At 60.7% G+C, this 22324-nt stretch overlaps 2 protein-coding genes across 3 annotated transcripts in view; one reads left to right on the forward strand and one right to left on the reverse strand.

The window, feature by feature from the left end:
- The window catches only part of AP2A2 (adaptor related protein complex 2 alpha 2 subunit), a 51303-nt gene extending 34891 nt beyond the window's left edge, over window positions 1-16412 (forward strand). The window contains exons 11-22 of one of the 2 annotated variants that reach the window (XM_021715464.1): window positions 1262-1444; window positions 1998-2095; window positions 2385-2616; window positions 2690-2863; window positions 7325-7485; window positions 10429-10511; window positions 13126-13215; window positions 14184-14307; window positions 15113-15229; window positions 15393-15462; window positions 15545-15679; window positions 16257-16412. In XM_021715464.1, the coding sequence (XP_021571139.1) occupies window positions 1262-1444; window positions 1998-2095; window positions 2385-2616; window positions 2690-2863; window positions 7325-7485; window positions 10429-10511; window positions 13126-13215; window positions 14184-14307; window positions 15113-15229; window positions 15393-15462; window positions 15545-15679; window positions 16257-16334 (1545 nt within the window). In that variant the 3' untranslated portion in view covers window positions 16335-16412. The remainder of the gene's footprint in view (window positions 1-1261; window positions 1445-1997; window positions 2096-2384; window positions 2617-2689; window positions 2864-7324; window positions 7486-10428; window positions 10512-13125; window positions 13216-14183; window positions 14308-15112; window positions 15230-15392; window positions 15463-15544; window positions 15680-16256) is intronic. The other variant, XM_008063912.2, reaches the window with a different exon arrangement.
- Window positions 16413-18778: 2366 nt separating this feature from the next.
- Window positions 18779-22286, reverse strand: LOC103266306 (mucin-6-like). Its single transcript, XM_008063913.2, has 5 exons — window positions 21587-22286; window positions 20754-21292; window positions 19329-19332; window positions 19147-19249; window positions 18779-18956 (listed from the first exon to the last, which is right to left on the reverse strand). Exons 1-5 carry the CDS (start codon window positions 22284-22286, stop codon window positions 18779-18781), a joined length of 1524 nt encoding a protein of 507 aa, XP_008062104.2.
- Between the last annotated feature and the right edge of the window lie 38 nt (window positions 22287-22324).

A 22324-nucleotide genomic window follows, 5' to 3' on the forward strand; every position in this document is an offset into this window, starting at 1 on the left:
TTCCTGTATGGTTAATGGTCAAGGCTCTTGGCAGCTGTGGGTATGAATGAAGTAGCACTGGCCTTAAGGCACAAATGTCTCAAATCCTGGCTCCCTCCTGTGTCCTGATCTCCCCAGCTATTTATGGACATTTGTGAAGTATATTGCATTTGATGAGGACTTTCGTGTTGTTCCCCCTTATGTTGTTCTCCTTTGTTTCATCTTCCCCCCCCCCCCAGGACGCCTTTCCATCCGTGGAGGGGCAGGTTGCAGCAGGACAGCAGGCCTCCGTGTGTCCTGGCTGGGGATGCCTGGAGGTCATGGGCACATCCTGGGGTCTTGGGAGGCATTGCGGTGCTGGGGACATGAGGACTTCTTGCAGGAGGTGGCAGTGGCCTGGTCGAGAGAGGACAGTGGTGGGGAGGGCAGGCAGAGCAGCAGTGCGTGGCAGGTGGGGGGGGCTCACGCGGGGTGGGGGCGAACGCGGTCCACGTGCCTGACAGGCCGAGCGTGGGGCTCAGGGCAGCACATTCGGGGTGACAGTCAGCAAGTGCCATGGAGGCAGGTCGGAGATCCAGGCTCCAGGCGAGGGCCCTGGGGGCCGGTCAGGACCTGCCGGGGTGTGAGGGGGCGGGCTGTGTGGCCCCGGTGCTGCTGCTTCTGGTGTTGGCGCTGGATGCTCTTCGGAGGCGGGAGCTGGGTGTGAAAGGGGTGCCTTGGGACCTGAGCTTGGTGTGGACAGCCTGGCTGGGTTGCCCGTGCGGGCATGGGCAGGCAGATGCCTCTGGGTGCATGGTTCTCCGTGAGTGATGGGAGAGGTGCAGGGGCCTGGGGGATGCCACAGAGAGGGCCGGGAACGAGAAGGAGCCCCCCCAGGCAAGACCTGCAGGAGAACCATCAGAACGTGAGGAAATGTGAGGGCAGGGCTACCGGGAGCCCAGGGGCAAGGAGGGGTCAGTGGTGCCATGCTGGGGTGTTGGGCTGTGGGAGGAGGGACCAGCATGGTTGTGGGCCTTGCTGTGCCCTGTCCTTCTGCACCCTGACCTGGTCTTTCCCATCGTGTCTGTTTCTGGGAGTTGGGTGGACCCTCCAGGCTCACATCAGGGAATCATAAACTTTCGGGGCTTCTGGCTTCCTTGGAGCACCTGGGACGGGCGTCGCACACGTCCCCATCTGTGCAGGACTGTGGGGGCCTTCTAGGCCTGCACTTTGACTTCAGCGACAACTTGGTGTTGGGCCTGCCGTGCGCCGCAGGCCCTGCCCTCATTCACCCGCCCCGCAGGTGCTGAAGGTGGCCATTTTGGCCGAGAAGTACGCGGTGGACTACACCTGGTACGTGGACACCATCCTGAACCTGATCCGCATCGCCGGTGACTATGTGAGCGAGGAGGTGTGGTACCGCGTCATCCAGATCGTCATCAACCGCGACGACGTGCAGGGCTATGCCGCCAAGACCGTGTTCGAGGTATGGCCTCGGCACCCGCGAGGAGGGTGGGGGCAGGGCCATCCCGGGAGGTGAGCGGGACCCCAAGCCCCCTCTGGGAGAAGGTGCTGGCGTCTGGGGTGTCACCCACCTCCCCTCGTGCTCCTTCAGCCGTCCTGGGAGGCCCTGGCCCTTCTGCTGCGCCCTTGCCGAGCCTTGGTTTCTTCTCACCCTAAAACCCAGAGTTGTGACCCTCGAGGGTTCACTGATACGACTGCCCTGGGCCTGCACCGGCTTCCATGTAATGGAGAGAACACCATGGGGTCTGTTGGCCAGTTCAGCCCCTGGGAGCACATGTGCTGTGACAGTGCCAGCAGTGCCTGCCAGGGCCAGGGGCCTTGGCTGGGCACACAGCTCCCCGAGGGCACAGTGGGAGCCACGTCCAGGTTGCTGCTGTCCCGGTGCTGAGGGTGCTGCCAGGAGACAGGGTGGGCACTGGGGCTGCGGTTTCCAGGACGCCCTCCAGACGTTGCCTGCCCTGCCTGTGTTCTGGCCTCCTGCCCGTTCCCTGCTCACGATGGCCGTGGTTTCACAGGCCCTCCAGGCTCCAGCGTGCCATGAGAACCTGGTCAAGGTGGGCGGCTACATCCTGGGGGAGTTTGGAAACTTGATAGCTGGGGATCCACGATCCAGGTAGGAGGCCTTGTGGGGGGGTGGCAGAAGCCCCGCGGGGGGTCTGTAGGGCTGAGGGAAGGGGCTTCTGTGCAGATCAGCTTCATTTCCTCCCAGCAGGGAAAAGCCAGGGGCTCCAGTGCAGAGCAGGGATGTGGGGGGCGGCAGGCATTGCCCGTGGGCGCTGGCGGTCAGATCTGGAGCTGGAATCAGGTCCTCACGTGATGGCAGGAGAGGGCCCTTGCCCGTGCCCCTCCCCCTGCCGCGCTGGGGGTGACGAGGTGATGGGCGTCCCGGTCGTGCCCCGCAGCCCGCTGGTCCAGTTCAACCTGCTGCACTCCAAGTTCCACCTGTGCAGCGTGCCCACACGGGCGCTGCTGCTGTCCACCTACATCAAGTTTGTGAACCTGTTTCCGGAGGTGAAGGCCACTATCCAGGACGTGCTGCGCAGCGACAGCCAGCTGAGGAACGCTGATGTGGAGCTGCAGCAGCGTGCCGTGGAGTACCTGCGGCTCAGCACTGTGGCCAGCACCGACATCCTGGTAGGGGCCGCCCCAGGGTCCCTCGGGGCAAAGGCCGGGCTCAGGCCAAGCTCTTCTGCTGTTCTCCCACAAGGCTACCGTCCTGGAGGAGATGCCACCATTCCCGGAGCGCGCGTCCTCCATCCTGGCAAAGCTCAAGAAGAAGAAGGGCCCCGGCACGGTGACCGGCCTGGAGGACGCCAAGCGGGAGAGGGGCGTCGATGTCAACGGGGGCCCTGAGCCCGCCCCGGCCAGCGCCAGCGCCGCGGTGGGTCCCCAGCCCGCTGTGCCCTGAGATCAGGGCCGGCAGAGCTCTGTCTGAAGGGCCATGTGCGGGGTGCTGGGCGCCCTCCCTGCACCGGGGCTTGTGCGTGTCCTCACGCCACAGCTGAGCTGCCTAGGAGGCCTGTGTCTGTCGGATGTGCCCCTCAGGCCGTCCTCTCCTCGGGGTCTGGGTCGGCCCCTGCACCTGTCCTGGCTTGCTGAGGCCGGGATCCCCACATGCTTGGTTGGGTCACGGCAGTGTGTGAAGTCTTCTGGAGTGAGTTGGGTTGGCGCTGACCTTCCCTGTGTGTGGGAGATGACACGCCTCAGTGGGAGGGTGGCTGTGAGGGGTTGGCAGGGACTGTGATTGGAGTCCTGTGCTTGAGTCCGTCCTTTGCCCGGCTGAAGCGGAAGCCAGTGAGTGTGGGCTTCTGGCCGTCCCCCTGAAGCTTGGTCGGCTGGCCGACTGTGTCCCTGCCTGTCTCAGGGTCTTCCTTATGTTCCCTCTCCAGGTTGCATATTTCCCAGTGGTGATGAATGCCACCAGCTGGTGTCAGCTGGTGCCTGGCCAGGGCGAGCTCTGCGGTGACATGCACCCTGCACAGAAAGACCTCAGTGTGGGTCCGGAGGGAGTGTGTGTCTGAGCCTGGTGTCTGGTGGGGTGTCGCTGTGTGCCCTGATGACTCTGTGTCCTGTCCTAGCCCCCAGTACTGGACTGCGACCAGGCCTGTTGAGAGCCAACTGTGTCTCCTCACATGGGGCCCCATGTCCCCACTTGCATCCTGTGTGGCGCCCACCTGGTGCCTCCTCTCTGCAGGTCTTTGTGGTCCTGGCATACCGCTGGGCTTCCTGTTGGGAGTCTCCGCTTTGTGGCGGGTGATTTGCGCCAATGTGGATGGTGTCTTCTCCCCAACGGTCTTCGCTCATGCCTGCGTGGCTGCACGGAAGGTGTGCTGGTCAGGGCCTGCTGGTGTTTTCCTGCCTGCCCTGAGTTGGGTAACCAGCCTCGTGAGTGCCCGATGGTGCGGGCCCGTCAGGCTTTGAGTCCACCTCTCCCTCCTTGCCCCAGCCCAGAGGGGGCGTTGGTGGGTTGGTGGAGGGCATCGACTTTGGAGCCAGAGCGCACGTGGAGGGGGGTCTGTGGGTGGGTGTTGGACTGCACCAGTGTAGGGGCCTCCCGCAGGCACTAGGGCGGCAGCTCCCCCACGAGGTCCAGGCCAGGGAGGACGGCGCAGCCATCCTGGCAGAGGGGAGGCGGCAGGTGCAGGGAAAGGTGCTGGGGGAGGTCACTGTGGACCCTCCAGAGACACCTGTCGCTGCATGTTCAAGCTGGGGAGGACTGGGCACCCTTGTTCTGTCCAGCAGGCTCGACTTTAGAGGAGCATGTCACAGGAGCACGGAAAGGGGTTTCGCAGTTGTCTCTGTTAGGTTCTTATTTGACATTTCCTTTTCACGTGGGCCTGGGGTGGTGTGCATAGGCCTAGGCTTTTGGCCACACCCAGGCTTGCCCAGCTGACCCCGGGTGGACGTTGAGGGGGGCCTGGGGTGCAGGCTTCAGGACTTGGCTGACTCGGCAGGGATCAGGTGGGAGCCTCCTGACCCTGGGCGTGGCTGTGTGCCGCCCTCTGCAGACACCCGCGAGGGCCTGGCGACAGCACGCAGCCCGGCATGTGCTCGGGCCCCTGACAAGGCTCCTTCCTCGGTGTTTGGCCTTTTGGTGGCTACTTCCTCACTGACAGCACGTGGCCCCTGGTGTGAGCACATGCCAGCACCCAACATGGGTGTCTGGCTGTGAGTAGGCAGCCTCCCTGCCCGCGAGAGCTGTGGTCTGTGATGTCGGTATTGTCCTATGGCTTTTTGTCCTCAGGGCTTGGTGTTTGGGGGTCCCTCGAGAGACCCCTTCCCAAGGGGATGGCAGTGGTGGGCAGGGGCAGGGTACAGGGGCCACCCTGGCTGAGTTTTCCCACTCAGGATTTTCTGTATCAGTCTGGGCGGGTGTGCTGGCATGTCTGGATTTTATATGAAACGCAGCGGCATTTTTCATCTTGGGTCACATTGGCCAAAATATCAGATCATGGATGATGCTGGAACATTTTATCTCTCCCATGAAACCTCTCTCCTCATGTGTGCAGCTCCTTAGGGGAGACTGGTACACGTGACCTGGCCCTTGTGTACTGTGGCCCATGGGTTTACCTGGGGAGCCATCTCATTGCCTGGTAAAGCCTTGATTACCTGGCAGGTGTTGGGATCAGAGGCTTGCCTGGCCTCAGGTGAAGGAGCCTGGGTTCCATGGGGAAACCCTCTGTTTTACTTCCTGCGGTTGTTGCTGTCAGAGGGAGGTTTGACTGCTCCCCTGGGTGGTCTCCCCAGGCCTGAAAGAATAAGGAGGAGGTGAGAGCCCATGGCAGCATCCTAGGGGTCTTGTGTCTTTTGCAGTCTGTTGTGACTTTAGGGTATGTAATTGACTTACTAGGTTGAAAGGGGTTTCCCACTTTAAAAAGAACTTGAAAGCCACAGGTAGAATGGAAATGCCATCAGGAGCCAGGGGTAAGAGCGACACTGCAGGCAGAGGTGCATGACTGAGTGTGACGTCCTGCGTGTCACAGCGCCTGCATTCCTTCACGTGGTCAGGCTGCCAAGGTTGTGGGTCTGTGGGCGCTGACCGGGCAGGAGGCCTCTTGGAGGGCTCCACCCAGACACGCTCACATGCCTGTGGTTCCAGTTCCTGCTGCCTCCTCCGTGGCCTTCCCCTCCTCGTGGAGCCCGAGCCACCCCAGTCGCCTCCATGTATGGAGGTGCGCGGGCACTTGCGCCCTTCCAGGACCAGTGTAGAAGCTGCTCAGGCATGCTCTGCCCACAGGGCGTGCCACAGGCTTTGGCAGGCACAGAGGCCTGCCCTCAGTCCCCCGGCCACCACACAGCCCACCTTTTGTGATGCCTCCTGGATCTTGAAGTAGAACTTGCCTTTCATAGACCTACACGTCTACGTTTTTAAGTGTGCAGTGTGAACCCTCACTTTATTTTATTTTATTTTATTTTATTTTATTTTTTTGAGTTGGAGTCTCATTCTGTCACCCAGACTGGGGTACAGTGGCCGTTCCCGGCCACTGTAGCCTCGACTTGCTGGGCTCCGGCGATCCTTCCACCTCAGCCTTCCAAGGAGCTGGAATTACAGGCGTGCGCTACCATACCTGGCTGATTTTTGATTTATTGTATAGATGAGGTCTTGTCAAGTTGCCCAGGCGGGTCTTGAACCCGCGGTCTCAGGCAATCCACTCACCTCGGCCTCCCAAAGTGCTGGGATTACAGGTTGAGCCACCGAGCCCGGCTGAACCCTCACTTTATTAATGTGAAATGGCATTAAGATCTAGTCCTGGTAATGATGCACTGACTCTTACCTCATGGGTGTCCTGTGGGACATTCAGAAGTTATTCAAGGTGCATCGTCAGGGCAGGATGCCTCTTGGCTCTGGTTTTTGCCTATGAGATGCCTCTAATAACCATGACCATAGTGGTCACCAAAGCCTGTGCTCTCTAGACCACGCCAAACTGGGTGGGAACCTCTGCCGCGAGCCCCCAGTGCACAGCATCAGAGTCAGCGTGTGTGTCCATCCCGTGGGTGGGTGTGTTCTGTGGGGGCAGCCAGGCCCCCTGGTGCACATGCTGGCCCACAGGCCCAGGGCAGTGCTGCGGTTCCATGGAGAACTTGACAACTGTGCTGGGTGTGTGCTGCTGTGTTGGGGTGAGCATGACGTGGCTGAGCTGCTGGTCCTGCCCTGGTGGGAGCTTAGCCGTGGCCTCGTAGGAGCCCTTTTCCTGTGCCTTTGCCCAGGATCCAAAAGCAATTAAAAGAAGACGTGTCTGCCATGTAGACTTCCATCCATTTTTTCCCCATGACTACATAAAACTTAGTGATTGAACTAAACTAACGGTGCACTCTAATAAGTTACTTGCCTACTTTTCATCTTTTTAAAGAAAATTGGGAACTGGTGTCTCTGTCACTGAGGCTGGAGTGCAGTGGCATGCTATGGCCACCGTAGCCTCGCCCTGCGGGGCTCAGGTGATCCTTCTGCCTCAGCCTTCCAAGTAACTGGAACTACAGGCATGCTCCACCACGCCCAACTAATTTTCTGATTTGTTGTACAGATGAGGTCTCGCCAAGTTACCCAGGCTGGTCTTGAACCCCTGGGCCCAGGCAGTCCTCTCGCCTCTGCCTCCCAAAGTGCTGGCGCCCAGTTCTTTTCATCCTTTTAAATGGACTCTTTGTGGACATGCTTGGTTTTATTGCTTAAACCATGTGTTTCTTTTTTGGTGTCTTTCGTGGCAGACATATTTTCGGAGGTTTTTCTGTTCGGATAATGTTCGTAAAAGCATATAGGCTGTTCTGGTGAAACCGAGAGCATCTTTCCGGGGCAGGTCTTCAGGCTGGAGGCCCTGTGCTGATGCTCTCCTTCCTTCTCTTCCAGTCGACGCCTTCTCCGTCGGCGGACCTGCTGGGCCTGGGGGCCACGCCCCCTGCCCCCGCGGGTCCCCCACCCTCCTCCGGCGGGCTGCTCGTGGATGTGTTCTCAGACTCAGCTTCTGCGGTCGCGCCTCTTGCTCCCGGCTCTGAAGACAACTTTGCCAGGTAGTGAGGCTTCCTGGTCCTGCAGACAGGGACTGGGGCCACCATGCCCCTGACTTTGACACGGCCCCCGCCAGCTGGGCAGACATGGCCGGTGATGCTGACCGCCCCCAGACACCCACCTGGGGAGGACAGCATGCATGGCTGGTTCTGGGTGGGTCTGCTTCGTAACTCCCCCCATGCTTTGACTGTGGACAGCCCGTTGTCGTTAGATGAAGGGTTAGTGCTGATCTCGAGGGTTAATCAACGCAGAAGGGCTGCAGGCTCGTCATCGCCGGGTCTCTGGCGGTGCTGGCTTATGTGTCTGCTGTTTGTTCCCGTCCGGTCGGCTGCATTCCATGCTGAGTGGTGTTACGGTGCCTTTGCCTTCTGGGCACCTGTCTTTAGTTGCCCAGGTACTGACTTACTCTGTGAAGCCTGCCCCAGCACACCTTGGCTTCCCCCTGTGGCTGCCTCCGAGCAGCCTGTCTCCTGGCTCTGCTGCCTCGACTCCCCGAGTTGTCTGAGCACCCCCACACCCTGGGTCTTGTCCAGGCGCCTTGGCTCCCATTCTCTGAGTTCAGGACATTGGTGTCCAGCCCGCATCCTGACCTTCCTGGGTTGGCTGAGCCTGCAGGCTTTTCCCTGGACTCACCGCCCTTGCCTGTCTCGCAGCTTGTGAAGGCTCCCGGAGGTGTGCATCCCTCTCCCTGCACTGACTGCTGAGGGAGCGTGGGTGTGGCTCCTGACCCAGGTGCCGAGGGGCTCGTCTCAGGGTGGGGCCCTCTGTCCCTGGCTGGAAGATGAGTCGGGCTCCCAGGGCTTTCATGTCTCTTCAGTGTCTCTGTCTTCACTTTGTCCACGAGCCCTCCTTTCCTGTTGCTTATTGGCAAGGGACCTTGGACAGGCACGTCTGGCAGGTCTGGAGGGTCGGGTGCGGGTCCGGTGTGGGTCGCCTCTGGCTGAGCCTCTGCTGAGCTGGGTCTGGAGGTACTGCAGAAAGCCCAGGCTCCGGGGCCGTGGCATGGCCCCTACTGAGTCCTGATAGGGTGGGCTGGTGGGGGAAAGGCTGGGGGTGGTGCAGGCAGCCCAGGGGCTCTTCCTGGCCAGGCGGGCCTCCCCGTACCTCTGCGAGGTTGCGCTGGGACTCATACGTGGCCTGCATGCTCTCCTCACGTCAGTGGCAGGTCTGCGGTGCCTCAGGGCTGTGGCGTGTGCCGGGTGTGGCCGCGGGGCTATGGTCTGCCACCGAGGGGCGCCTGGCAGGCGTGATGGAGGGGGAGGCGAGCGCATCCACGCAGGTCGGCTCGGGTGCAGGGAGGCTGCCTGCCCCATGGCCATCCAGAGTGGAGGTGGGTGAGCCCCATGTTCTCCCAGGTCCCATCGCAGTTGAGCTGTCTCTTTGAAAAACAGCCAACCAGCCAAGACTGCGAGGCTGTTTCTGTCCCGTCGTGGGTGATCCATTGGTCAGTCAGCGTCTTCCCGTGTCCTGGACAGATTGCAGTTGAAAGTGTCTTAGTCCAAATCCCATGTGTAAAGACCAGGCCTTGAGTCCATGCTGGCCCCTTGTGTGGAGCCCGAGCGGGCTAGGGGAGCAGCGACCCCAGGGCTGCGGAGCCCGGACGCCGTGAGCACTTGGAGCCGTCCTGCCGCTCCTGCCCAGCCGCTCCTCCCAAGTGACCGTGTCTGCTGTGACAAGACCTGGGCAAAAGACAGGGTGCATGCTCTGAGATTGCCATGAGAATGTCTGCATTTGGCTGGCCTGCCCTTCACTTGGGGAAGCTTTGCGTATGGCTACAACTGGACAGGTAGACTGTCGGGCCAGGGAGGGCAGCTGAGGCCTTCAGAGGTGGTGCAGGGACAACAGCCGCAACAGCTCCAGTGGCAGAGACAGGCAGGGGCAGAGCGAGCAGCCCCGGCCCTGCCGTGTGCCCCGGCTGTCCCTCTGCACGGACCCTGGCTGCCTGTCTCTGCCGCTGCCTCCTCCATCTTCTTCTGGAGCCGCTTGGAGCAGCCCTGGCCTGGGTGCCCTCTGTGCTCGGCACTGGCACGCTGGCCTGTGAGCCAGCAGCTCCCGCTGCTCCCAAGATGAGTGTGGCTAGGAGCGTGGAGTTCCGTCTTGCCCTCCAGGTCAGGATGGGGCCATAGGAGTGCTCCAGTGAGGGCTGCCACCTGCAGTGTCTGCCTCTCAGGCACAAGGGCCACAGCACTGTGGCCCCTGCATACGGCCCGGGACCCGCCCCAGACCCGTCCTGTGGTCCTGGTCAGCGGTCCCTCCTGTCTCTGCACCGTGTGGCTCCCGAGCTCACTGAGGCGCCTCGGGCCCCGTCCCCACCCCTTTGGACTCAGCTGCTGTGGGGTGCTGTGATGCATGGGATTCGTGTGACTTCAAGCTTTTCTGAGAAGCACAAACAGAAACCAGCAAGCGTTATTCCGTTTTCCCCGAATTCTGTGGAATGTAGCTGGATCCTAGGGCAGCAAAACTCCGGGACTCCCTGCACAGTGTGGATACTGACCATCGGGGCTGGGGGTCCCTGCTCAGTGTGAACGTTAGCCGTGCTGGGGGTCCTGTGGCTGCCTTGTGGCCGGTGGGCAGGTGCAGTGCCGGTGGAAGTCCGGTTCCCCGCCTGGTGGAAGTCCGGTGCCCCCTTGGATGGGGTCTGTGACCCAGCCAGGTGTGTGTGCGTGCCCTTTGGTGGGTCCGTGCCATCTGAGGTCATCGACAGGGATGAACACTTGTGGAGGGCAGCCGGCCGACTCTCAGGCCTGCGTCCTCACCGCTGTGTTACCGTTCTGCTTCTGGCGGCTGCTCCTCAGGGTGGCCTCCGGAATACTTCCCCACTTTCCCTTCCCTCACATCCCATAGAGGTCTTCCCAGCCTTCGTGTACTTTAAAGCCTTTTCCAGAGTAAATGCTCGTGTGTTCAGGGTGGCTTTGAGTGACGCCCGACTGTCCCTTCTCCCCTAGGTTTGTTTGTAAAAATAACGGTGTGTTGTTTGAAAACCAGCTGCTTCAAATTGGACTCAAGTCTGAATTTCGGCAGAATTTAGGTATGTGTTTTAATTGCTTAATGAAAATGTCTCTTAGAAATTATGGGAAATTAAGAGAAAATATTTGCGGGCTCTGTCGATAAGGGGTTGATATCCAGGCTATAAAAACAGCCACCACTCAACAAGAATACAACCTCATTAAAAAATGGGCAAACCAAACGTGACCTGCACTGTGACCACTTGTACGTCTAACCCTGACTTGTACCTCACGTCTTTAAGATAAAATAGTTTTTAAAAAGTGAGCCAAGAATTGACAAGACATTTCTCCAAAGAAGATACACAAATGGTCACTGAACCCCTGAAAAGATGCACAAGGTCATGAGGGAAGTGCACATGGAGACCACGGTGAGATGCCCCCGGGTGCTTGTTTAGAAGGCTGTTGCCAAGCAGAAGCAGCAAGCGGCAAGTGGGGCTGAGCCGGGGGGATTTCAGAGCCCTCGCAGTGCTGGGGGAATGCGTGGTGCTGTACCCGCCCCATAGGAGACAGACTGGCGGTTCCAGACTATTCCAGACAGAAGTGCCACGTGACCCAGCAGTCCTTCTGGGCGTGTCTTCAGAAGAACTGGAAGCAGGGGCTGACACGGGTGCATGCGCCTCATGTCCATAGCAGTGCTGTAACAGTGGCCGGCAGGTGTCTCTCTGTGGATGGATAGGTAAACGCCATGTTGTCCCTCCACGTGGTGGAATAGCACTCAGCCTCAGAAAGGAAGGACACAGGCTGCCACCCGGACGGACTGTGGGGCCGCGGTGCTGCGTGACACAAGCCAGTCATCAAAGGACAGACGCTAATATGCGTGGTCTCACCTATGTGAGGTCCCAGTTGTCAGACCACAGGGACAGAAAGGAGATGGTGGGTGTTGGGCAGGGAGGGGGTGGGACTGAGTGTTTGATAGGATAGCATTTCCGTTTGGGGAGGTGAGAAGGTTCTGGAGATGGTGGCAGCGATGACTGCCCAACAGTGTGAATAAGGCCACAGAACTGTGCTGTTGAAAATGGTGACGGTGGTAAATTTTAGGTTATGTGTGTCTTACCGCAATGTAAAAGAAAGGAAAAGAAGTTTTGAATCCAAAAAAAAAAAAAATCCAGGGAGCCCAGGGGCTGCTACAGGGGTCCCGACCTCTCAGGCCTCATTAGCCTTGGAGGCTCCTTTTCCTCTTGCCTGTGGAAGCCCAGCAAGAGTGTGATGTAAAGAACAGAACTCGCACTTCTGCCCTCTGGGGATCGTCTGGGGTGTTGAGTCCTTGAAAAATGCTACCCTGAAAACAGGTTATATGATCTTATTCCTGGTTTGATGAAGCTTTTAAACTCTGGGCCATGATGACTTCACCTAGGTTTCAATTTTTGCTTTATTATTTTACTTTTTAGAAAGCAGGATTTGTTGAGAGAACAGAAAAGCTCCTACAGTGGGAGGGGACTCGAGGGGGTTGTCCAATTTTTGCTTTTTTAAGTTGTGGGAGGAGTGATGCCAAACTGTCCTCTTCAGACTTTCCTTTTTAAATTCAGAGGGTAGCCGGGCTCGGTGGCTGAGCCTGTAATCCTGCGCTTTGGGAGGCTGAGGTGAGTGGATTGCCTGAGCCCGCGGGTTCAAGACCTGCCTGGGCAACTTGGCGAGACCTCATCTCTACAATAAATCAAGAAAAAAAAAAACTAGCTGGGCATGGTAGCACACGTCTGCAGTTCCAGCTACTTGGAAGGCTGAGCAGAAGGATCAGTGGAGACCAGCAGGTTGAGGCTGCGGTGGCCGGGAGCAGCCACTGCACTCCAGTCTGGATGACAGAGTGAGACTTCAACTCAAAAAAATAAATAAATAAAAATAATAAATTCGGAGGGTATAAAAATGCTAACAAAGATTTATGCAAAGGTTTTTATGGTGATCTTGGGACTTGGAGAAAGCTTTGGGGAGTTTGGGTTTTTCCTGTATGTGTGTCAGAATAGCAGAATAATTCTGGATGTTGGAGTGGACTCACGCAGTCTCCTGTGTCAGCTCTGGCGCTTGTCAGTGCGGTGGTAGATGCCTGTGCTGTCTGTTACCCCTGCCCACCTATGCAAGTAACTGATGCAAGTAACCACACTCCGCGGCACATCCTAATGGATTCCTGTGCAGAACTTGAGCCAGTTGGCCTCCAGGGCCCTGTGTGCGTTGGCTTTGGAGGTCGGTCCTGACTTGGGCAGACATGGTGGAGCCAGGCCTTCCTGAGAGCAGGTGGCCGGGTCGGCACGTGGGTCAGCTTGTGGCAGGGCAGGGCCAGCAGAGGCCTGCATGATTGTGGTGGTCCCAGGGAGGCGCTGGCAGCTGCGTCTGCTAGCACTGAGCTCACCAACAGTGGTGCTCTGTGGTTCTTCCCTGCACACATGTGTGGTCCCATCTATCGTGGGGTGAGTACACAGGCAAGGACTGCCTGCCAGCAGGAGGAGGACAGATGACCATCTTCAGCTTCGGCATACTTTTCTTAAAAGTAGAAAAAGTCTGCTCTTAATTTTAATGTGTCTTAGATCCTGACAGTTGACTTAGAGTCAACTGGAGATTTCAGGGGGTTCTTTGTTTTCCACTGTGAATATCTGGGATAAGTATAAAACTGTGTGTGTGAAATAGTTTGTTTTTGTTTCTTTCTAGGCCGGATGTTTATATTTTATGGAAATAAGACCTCCACGCAGTTCTTAAATTTTACTCCGACACTGATCTGCTCAGACGACCTTCAGTCTAATATCCTTGGTTCTGTGTACCCCCTTCTCACACACAGATGTCATCTTGGGACTTGGAGAAAGCTTTGGGGAGTTTGGGTTTTTCCTGTATGTGTGTCAGAATAGCAGAATAATTCTGGATGTTGGAGTGGACTCACGCAGTCTCCTGTGTCAGCTCTGGCGCTTGTCAGTGCGGTGGTAGATGCCTATGCTGTCTGTTACCCCTGCCCACCTAGTGCAAGCTGCTTTCTTTTCAGCTTGTTCTCCCGTGATATGAACCTTACAACCCTCTGGACTCTGGAGTCCTGTCTGTGGGCTCCCGGGGAGCTGCTGCGGCCTGTGGTGTGTGCTTGTATGGCATGTGCCCGGGCCTGGAGCCATGCTTACGAGCTCCATTTGCACCTGGCAGCGCTTTGTTCTGCGGGAGGCACATCCCTTAGCAGGCATCAGGAGTAGGCCCACTACAGAAAGCTGGTGAGAGGACCCCAGCCTCACAGAGGAGGAGACACATTGGGGCTTGTGGTCAAAGTACCCTCCCTGCCTTGGGCTGGTCTGTGTTCATTTTAAGGGAAAATGTTTTATTGCAGACTGTTGAAGCTAAGTGTTTCAAAACAGCCATTAAAATTACACATGTGCAGGAGCACCTGTGGTAGGGACCTTGTCCCCGGTTGGGAACAAAAACCCCCACGCCTGCAGAGCCCCCTAAGACGCCTCTCCCTCGGGGGCCTGGGACGCTGTCAGGCACATGGCCCAGAGGAAAGGGAGGACCCAGCCTTGCTGGCAGAGACCGGTTCCCCAGGGGAGGCCACACCGGCACCCTTTGCAGCGTGAAAACCCCCTGGTCAGAATGTGGCCATTCTCTCCTGACCCACACAGTACTCTGATGCTCGCTCTGTGGGTTGTGCTGGGCTGAGTCCCGCCCCTGCCCCATCCAGGCCCCGCCCCCAGCCCAGTCGCTTTCTGAGCTCCTGGGCTCCTTAACGCAGACACATCTGACCCTGCAGACCAAGCCCGTGGACCCAACCGTGGATGGGGGTGCGCAGGTGCAGCAGGTGGTCAACATAGAGTGTGTCTCTGACTTCATGGAGGCGCCGGTCCTCAACATCCAGTTCCGGTGAGGGCCCATGCTGGACCACGTGCAGACACCTGGCTGCAGCTGGCATCCTTCCTGTCATGGGCCCAGGCCTGCAGACGTACACAGGTGCAGCGTTTGCTGCTGCCGCTCTGTGGCCCCTCACAGTGGGGACAGGGAGGGAGGCAGGCCTGGGGCGGTGGCCCTGGGGTTGCCCACTGAGAGACGGGTGGCCCGGCAGCCAGGTCCCCTGAGTCCCCTGCAGGCTTGGCACCCAGAGTTGGCTGTGGGGAGGCGCGGGCTCCCCCAGCCCTGGCCAGTTGTGCTTGGGTCACACACGCCGTGTTGCTGACCTTAAAACCCATGCCTTGTGTGTGAGTGTTCGGTGGCCACGACTGTGTGGATGCAGCCAGCCAGTGCCCTGTTGGGGTCTGCAGCTGACAGTGTTTGGAAAAGCACATTTAAAATATCGGAAACACAGAGAACTTAACTTAAGAGTGTGTACTGAAGAATTTGTGGAAATAGATGTGCAAAGTTTTTTCTTGCTCTAGTCTTTTCATGGGAAAAGTGGCCCATACAGTTTACAGAGCCCGGAGTTCTGGAAGCAGCTGGTGGGAAGGGAGCGTGGAGGGTCCTGCTGGCCGTCCCCAGCTGGGCAGGTGCTTGGCACAGCCCCTGCCTGCCCTTTCCCCTGGGGGGACACTTGTGCTCTGGGGGGGCTCGAGGCTCGGCCCCCTCAAGTGCTCGTGGCGGGTGGGGCCTCACACGTGGCCTCTCCTCCCCCAAAGCTGGGCGAGGAGGAGCCCTGACCATCCTGGCTCTTTCAATGTGCCGCTGCTGCCCGCAGGTATGGAGGCACCTTCCAGAACGTGTCTGTTCAGCTGCCCATCACCCTCAACAAGTTTTTCCAGCCCACAGAAATGGCTTCTCAGGACTTCTTTCAACGCTGGAAGCAGCTGAGCAAGTGAGAGGGCTGTCCCTGCAGGGTGGGGAGTGTCCTGAGAGGGTGGGGGGGGGTCGTGTCCTGTTGGGGCTTAGGGAGGGGTGAGTGGTCTGAGGGGGAGGAGAGATCGTTTGCCGGCGCATGTCCCTGGCTGGAGGGCTTACCGGTCGGCCGTCTCTCCCAGCCCACAGCAGGAAGTGCAGAACATCTTCAAAGCGAAGCATCCCATGGACACAGAGATCACCAAAGCCAAGGTAGGGCTGGCGGGGAGGCCCGGGGCTGCGCTGCCCGCAGCCCTGCTCCGGTGTCCTGAGTCTCCTGGTTTCTCTTGGACAGATTATTGGGTTTGGCTCTGCACTTCTTGAAGAAGTTGATCCCAACCCTGCAAATTTTGTGGGGGCTGGCATCATCCACAGCAAGACCACCCAGATCGGATGCTTGCTGCGCCTGGAGCCGAACCTGCAAGCCCAGGTGGGGCCACCTTGCGGGGGGTGGGGGGAAGGCTTTCGGGCCTAACCTGGGCTCGTTGTGGGCCGCAGACCTGTGGGCTTCAGTCAGTTTTGACTGGCATGTGCGCTTGTCTCGCCAACCCTACAAAGCACTCCACGGTCTGTCACCCCAGGGGCTCCCTCGGGTCCCAGCCTCCCAGAGACTGCTGTGTGGGGCTCAGTCTCACCACGGGGACATGAAGACCTTACTGGCCTCTCGCTCCTGACGTCTGTGTGGCGGTGGTGCCAGTGGCTTCTCTGGTCACTGCGTCATGTGCCTTCTCGCAGGGTCCCATTCTGTTCTAGCAGTGCCTGCCCACGTCCGTTCCCTCGGGGGCACCCAGGCGTGCAGGGCCCAGCCACAGGGCCCTGTGAGATTCACACTGTGGGACGCGGCTACTCTGCTCTCCAGAGCGGCTGCACCAGCTCAACTCCCCCAGGGGTGCAAGGCTCTGGCATGTCCTGTGTGGCCAGCGTGGGTGCAGCGGGGCCCAGAGGGGGGCCCGTCCAGCTGGGGCCTGGCGAGGTGGCCCGCCGACCCTCTGCATGCTCTGTTTCAGATGTACCGGCTCACGCTGCGGACCAGCAAGGAGAGTGTGTCGCAGAGGCTGTGTGAGCTGCTGTCTGAGCAGTTTTAGGTGCAAGGGGAAGGCGGGCGCCGGTGTTCGTGCGTGCTCATCTCCACCATCGTCCTCGTTCCCACACTGCAGCAGTGCCCCCGTCGATGCCGCGGCCCGGGGCGCCCAGCCCCGCTTTTCCAGACCCCGTCCCCTGGGCTGGACACGCGCACACAACGACTCCGGAGAGCTCAGCTTGGAGTGTGGTGGCCGCTGCGGCCAGAGAAGGGTGCAGACCTGGGGTCGAATCTTGCAGAAATCAGGACCGTGCTGTGGTTACGTCTGCGCGTTAAAGGGAAATTAGAAGTTGGATGAGAGGGGGCATCTCGGTGAGATTGCTTGGAGATCTGCTGCCCTTCACCTGGCTCCACCTGGCCCCTGAGCAGCGGTGCCCTGCGTGCACTGTGAGGCTGCACCCGGCTGGTGGTCTGAGGTGGCGGTCCCGTCGCTGTGGGCCTGGCCTGGTCCTGGGGCCCCGGGGGGAGCGTGACCTGGACCGTTTTCCTGGGGCAGAATTTTAATCAGAATCCAGAAACATCTGTGTTCCGCGTTGACTCTCTCGGTGAAGCCCCGTGTCCTACTAGATGTAACTGTCTTCCTTTTCCCAGCACCCGTGTTCTTGAAGGGTCAGTTGTAACATTCTTGCTGTCTGTCTGAGACCTTGCACTTGCAGGGGGGCGGGAGGGGTGTTCTGGTGGCCCTTGGGAGGATGCCGCCCTGCTTGGGCCTCAGATGAGTTGCCCCAGCACGAGAGTGCTAGGGCATGGCCGCCGCTTCCCGGCACGGCAGGTCTCGCTGCAGCCTGCCCACCCAGCTGCTGCTGGGAGGTGGTCAGGAGGGGAAGCGGCCTGCGATGGTGGGAGGAGCCACTGCCACGCTACCCGTAGGGCCCTGATGCCTCAAGACGCAAGAGAGTGGAGCTGGCTCGGAGGCCCTGGGAGCCAGGGCTGGGCCCTGCACACTGCTCTTGGGATGATGGCTCCCGCGTGTCCTGCACACAGGGCTTGGGGACGGAAGTGTGGGGCCCCACGCATGGGGTTCTTGGCCCCAGGCCGCCAACCTGCTGTGGCGCGTGTCCTGACACAGCTGCCGGGAATGGTGGCCCTGCAGGGTCCCCGCAGCAGGGACAGTGTCAGCATCCTGCAGCCGCTGTGCTGGCCCTTCTGGGTCCCATGGAGGCCGAGGTTTGGCAGGGCCACCGTGTCGTGACACCAGCCTCGGCGCCCGGCTTATGCCGTGGGTGGATGCTCCCACCCTGTGTTCTGGCTGTGGAACAGCGCAACCCTGTGTGTCCCGTGTGCGGTGCTCGTGTGTCCCAAGGGCCGTGTGCACTGGCGGTGACGCTCTCCTGTGTCCGTTAATCCTTCCCACGCGAAGGAAGGGCTGTCCCCCGAGGCACCACCACCACCACCACCCTGTGCGCCTGCCGAGGAGGCCCCTCTTACAGTGCTCCTTGTCCAAGAAAAATAAACGCTGCAACAGTGGCCCGACCATATGTCTGTCCTTGGGGAGTGTCCTGCTGGCCCTGTGGCTCACCACCCTCGGACAGTGGGTGTCGACGTCTGCCCTTTGCTCTGCCTGTTTGATTGCGGGACTCAGGTCTTGTGAGGCCCCCAGCCTCGGCAGTGTGTGGTCAACGCTGCCCCCCGTGTCCTGTGTGCAGTGCCGTGTCTGGGTGTGGCCCAGGGTCCTTCCTGGGACTGGCCTGCCCAGCCACCCTGGGTGTGGGGCCAGAGGATGGTGGACGACACCTGAGGCTTGGACAGTCCTGGGGAGGGTGGGTGGGGCTGAGGCCAGAGGTGGTGTCTCCTTCCAGCCCAGACCTGCCGGGGCCACAGCCGCGCCCCGTCTGGATCCTCAGAGCGTGGGTGTGTTCAGGGCTCACTGCCTGAGGGGTTTGGGAGGCGGAAAAAGCAGTGCTCAGGGACCAGCCTCTGCCTTGACGAGAACCAGTTTATTTGGAGCCTGGATGGTTGGGCGACGGCCTTCTCCAGGGACAAACTGCTGGGATGAGTGTGGATGCGGGCGGCGCTGTCCTGCCGGGCTGGCTGCCGCCCTCGCCTTCCCGCTGTCCCACCCTGCTTCCGCCTTGGCGCTCACCTGGGCCCCTTGCCCACCCGGCCCTGCCTGGGTTCACACTCTGCATCTGATATGGGACGCTCCTCCCTGGTGTCCTGTACCCAGCAGGGCTGCAAGGCTGTGTTCAGGCGCGGGGTGGTTGGACGCGGGGCAGCAGGTGTGGGCAGGGGTTGCTGCCAGCCTTAGCCCCACGTGGCAGGGGCGTGGGTGGCCGGGGCCCTGCCCAGCAGTCCCTCGCCTAGGAGGCCCCAGGGGCTGAGTCCGTGGGCTCTTTGAGGCCAGGCCTTGTGCCTAGGAAGGTGGCTGCTGGCCACCAGCTGGGGGAGGTGTGGGGTGTTGTCCTGCGCGTCACCTGCAGCCTCACTTCTGGGACAGCAGGCCGAAGTCTAGGCCCCACAGCCCTGGGCGCCGCACATGCAGCCGCTGAACACCTGGAGGGTGAGCACCAGCCCCCGGCCGGGCGCGCTGGGGTCGGGGCAGGGCAGCTCCAGCTGCTTCGGGTAGGCGCTGATGGGCCTGCAGCAGCCGCAGGTCGTGACCACCTGTTGCGTGTCCGTGTTGAAGCTGCCGGAAAGGCGGGCCAGTCAGGGCCGGGCTATGCCCCGCCCAGGAGGCCTCCTATGGCGCTGGCCACCCTGCCCGCGGGCGTTGGGGGTGGGGGCGGCACGCGCCTGGGCGAGAGCCCTGCCCTCCGCCCTGCTGTTCTGCCAGGTGAGGTGGGGCCTGAGCCCCTGAGACCCGTTCCCGGGCTCACCTGCTGGAGGAAGCGCAGGCGCCCTCACAGCGGGTCACGGTCACGTTGGCCCTGCAGCCCTGGAACGTGATCTCCTGGTGCTGCTCCCGCAGGCTGCACACCCCTGGGGGTGAGAGGCTGGTGAGAGGAACCCAGGGCGGGCCCCGAGCCCAGGGGCATTACTGGCTGGAGACTGTCCCCACCTGGCTTGGGGGTGCGCTCCTGCTCGAGACGGGCTCCCCAGTGCAGCCTACGAGCGCGGCCCCAGCTCAGCGCTGGAGCAAAGGCAGCAGCCTCACACACGCCACGCCGCAGCCTCAGGCTCAAGCGAGACCTTTCTTACGGGACTTGTCATGGCCCCGCGAGCCACCCTTGGTTTCCAGCCCCCCACCCCGACCTGGACACTGACCTGCAGGCATGGGAGTCTCTGGTCTGCCGGACCCGGGACCTGCAGGGGGACCGAGGGCAGGGAGTCAGTATCCCCAGAGGGCAATGGTGGTGCTGTGGGAGCGCCCTGCACCCTGGCCAGAGGAGGGGAAGTGGAGCTGGCCCCTCGGCCAGAAGATGCCTCGGCACGCGGGTGGCCCAGCCGTGGATGGGGAGATGGTAGAAGCTGCCAGCGTGGACCTCGGGTGTGAAGTTAAGGTTCCCAGGCGATGGCGGGGCGTCCTGCCGTGTGCCCTCCCCAGGCTCCCCACTCATTCCCCAGCAGCAGGAGAGGTGGCCACTAGGAGCCCGCCTGCCTCTCCCGGAGGGCTCCTGCCTCTCCCTGCCCGAAGCCTTCTACAGGAGGGGGCGCGAGCTCAGCGGTCCCACCGGCCCTGCCACCTCAGGTGTCCTCTCGCGGCCTGCCCTCCTGATGGGAGTCCCCTCCCCGGTCACCAGTCTTCACTCAAGGCCTTGCCTCAGGGAAGGGCGCAAACGGATCCTGTCAGCCTGCAATGACAGCTGCCACCCACCGGAGACCCCCAAAGCTGGCGGTGTTCCTGGGACCTCATGCCCGGGGCAGGCCTGGGCACGCAAGAGGGATGGGGGACGTCCCTGGAGCACGGGGCATGTGTTGGCAGCTGCCGCCACCAGGGCAAGACCTGGGGGGTTCTCTCCCCAGGGAGCCCATGGCCTGGGGGCGGGGGATGTGCTTATGGCCAGGGCCCAGCACAGGCACTGATCGGCGGGAGTCCCGATTGCCAGGCTTGGCTCTGCCTTGCCTGATCAGCTGGCAGGGCACAGGTTGCACTGGGCTTTTCCCTCTGTGCACTCAGAGGGGGCTGGTCAGCCCTAACCTCCTCTGGGCACCTGAGGGAGCAGCTGGGAAAGGCTCTTGGGGAAGACTCCCTGAAGGGGGTCCAAGACTGCGGGAGGGACAGGCATAGGGAGCCAGTGCAGGAAACAGGTAGGGGAAGGACTGACGGGCCAGGCAGACACCTGCTTGGGCAGGCTGGTGCCCAGCAGAGGGGAGGGGACAGGACCTGCAGTCATGGCAGGGAAGGCCTGTACCAGGCATGGTGACTGGGCACCCGGGACCGGCGGGCAAGGGAAGACGGGACTGCAGGGGAGATGGTCATCACAGAGGGTCAGGGTGGGCCACAGAGATGCCACTTACTGAGTGAGCTGGGCGTGAGTGTCACAGAGGAAGCTGGGGGGCTCCCCGTGGAGGGAGATCCTGGGGCAGGAACGGAGGTGCTTCCGTGGGAAGTCAGGGTGCTGGTCAGGAGCAGCGTGGTGAGCGACTGAGTGGGCCCAGGGAGCCTGGTAGTGAGGGTGGTGGCTGGAGAACTAGGTATGACTGCGAGCCCTGAGGTGGAGGACGCAACGCCCGGCGTGGGGACTCGGGTGGTGAGCAGGGTGACACGTGATGTGGTGGACAGGGAAGAGAAGGCGGAGGAGGTGGGGGCGCTGACTGTCGTCCTGGGAGTGGCCGAAGAAGATGCAGCACTGGTGGCTGGTTGGCGGGAGGGGGTGGGAGATATGGGGAGAGTGACCGTGGGGGACGGGGCAGAGGGGCTGAAGGGTGGGGTGACATGGGGGGAGAGGGAGGCCCGAGTTGGAGTGGAGGCAGTGAGGGGGGAGCGGGTAGAGGATGCAGCTGTGAAAGTGCCCGCAGGAAACGAGGAAGGTGAGGGGTGGACGCTCGAACTCAGCGTCGCTGTGTGCGCGGGAGCAGACACTGCGGAGGAAGACGCGCGAGTGGGGGAGAAGGGTGTCCAGGAAGAAGAGTGAACGGAGGGTGTGGAAGGAGAAACAGAGGAGGGAAGCGAACCCGAAGGCGGCGGGGAGGTTAAGAAAGGCGGAGTGGGTGGAAACGGAGAGGGAGACGGAGGAGGGGCCACGGTGGTGACAGGACTCGGGGGACGGGGAACTGAAGTGGAAGCCGACAGCGGAGGGGGACTGTGGGAGGAGAAAGGGAGGGGCGACGAGGAGGAGGAGACTGAGGTTCTGGCTGTGCTGTGTGTGGTCCTACTGGTGGTCCCCGTCAATGGCGGGGCTGTGTGTGGCGGTCCGGTGGTCGTGAGCCTGGAAGTTGGAAGGATGGTGCCCGTGGGCCTCAGATGGGTAGAGGATACGGTTGTGGTCTCCTGGCGTGTTGGGGTGATGTGAGAAATGGGAGTCACCGAGGAGGTGGACAGCGGTGGCCGGATAGTGGTCAGCGTTGTCCGAGGGTGAGATGGGGTTGGATAGGTCATGGTGGTCTTGAAGGATGTTCCAGAAGGGGGTCCTGTGGTGTGAGGTGCCGTGGGTGGAGAGTGTGTGGTCATTGGTATGCGTGGACTTGTGCTTGTGGCCGAGGTGCTGTGTGCTTCAGGGGTCCCCGTTCCTCTCAAGGTGGTCTTGGGGGTGATGGTGGTGGCGTAAGCAGAGGTGGGTTCAGGGTGCGAAGTGGAGGAAGAGTGTGACTCAGTGGCAGTCGAGGTTCTGGCTGTGCTGTGTGTGGTCCTACTGGTGGTCCCCGTCAATGGCGGGGCTGTGTGTGGCGGTCCGGTGGTCGTGAGCCTGGAAGTTGGAAGGATGGTGCCCGTGGGCCTCAGATGGGTAGAGGATACGGCTGTGGTCTCCTGGCGTGTTGGGGTGATGTGAGAAGTGGGAGTCACCGAGGAGGTGGACAGCGGTGGCCGGATAGTGGGCAGCGTGGTCCGAGGGTGAGATGGGGTTGGGTAGGTCATGGTGGTCTTGAAGGATGTTCCAGAAGGGGGTCCTGTGG

Source organism: Carlito syrichta, unplaced genomic scaffold (genome assembly GCF_000164805.1).
Source record: "Carlito syrichta isolate Samal-C Ts95f unplaced genomic scaffold, Tarsius_syrichta-2.0.1 Scaffold307136, whole genome shotgun sequence".
NCBI classification, from domain to species: Eukaryota; Metazoa; Chordata; class Mammalia; order Primates; family Tarsiidae; genus Carlito; species Carlito syrichta.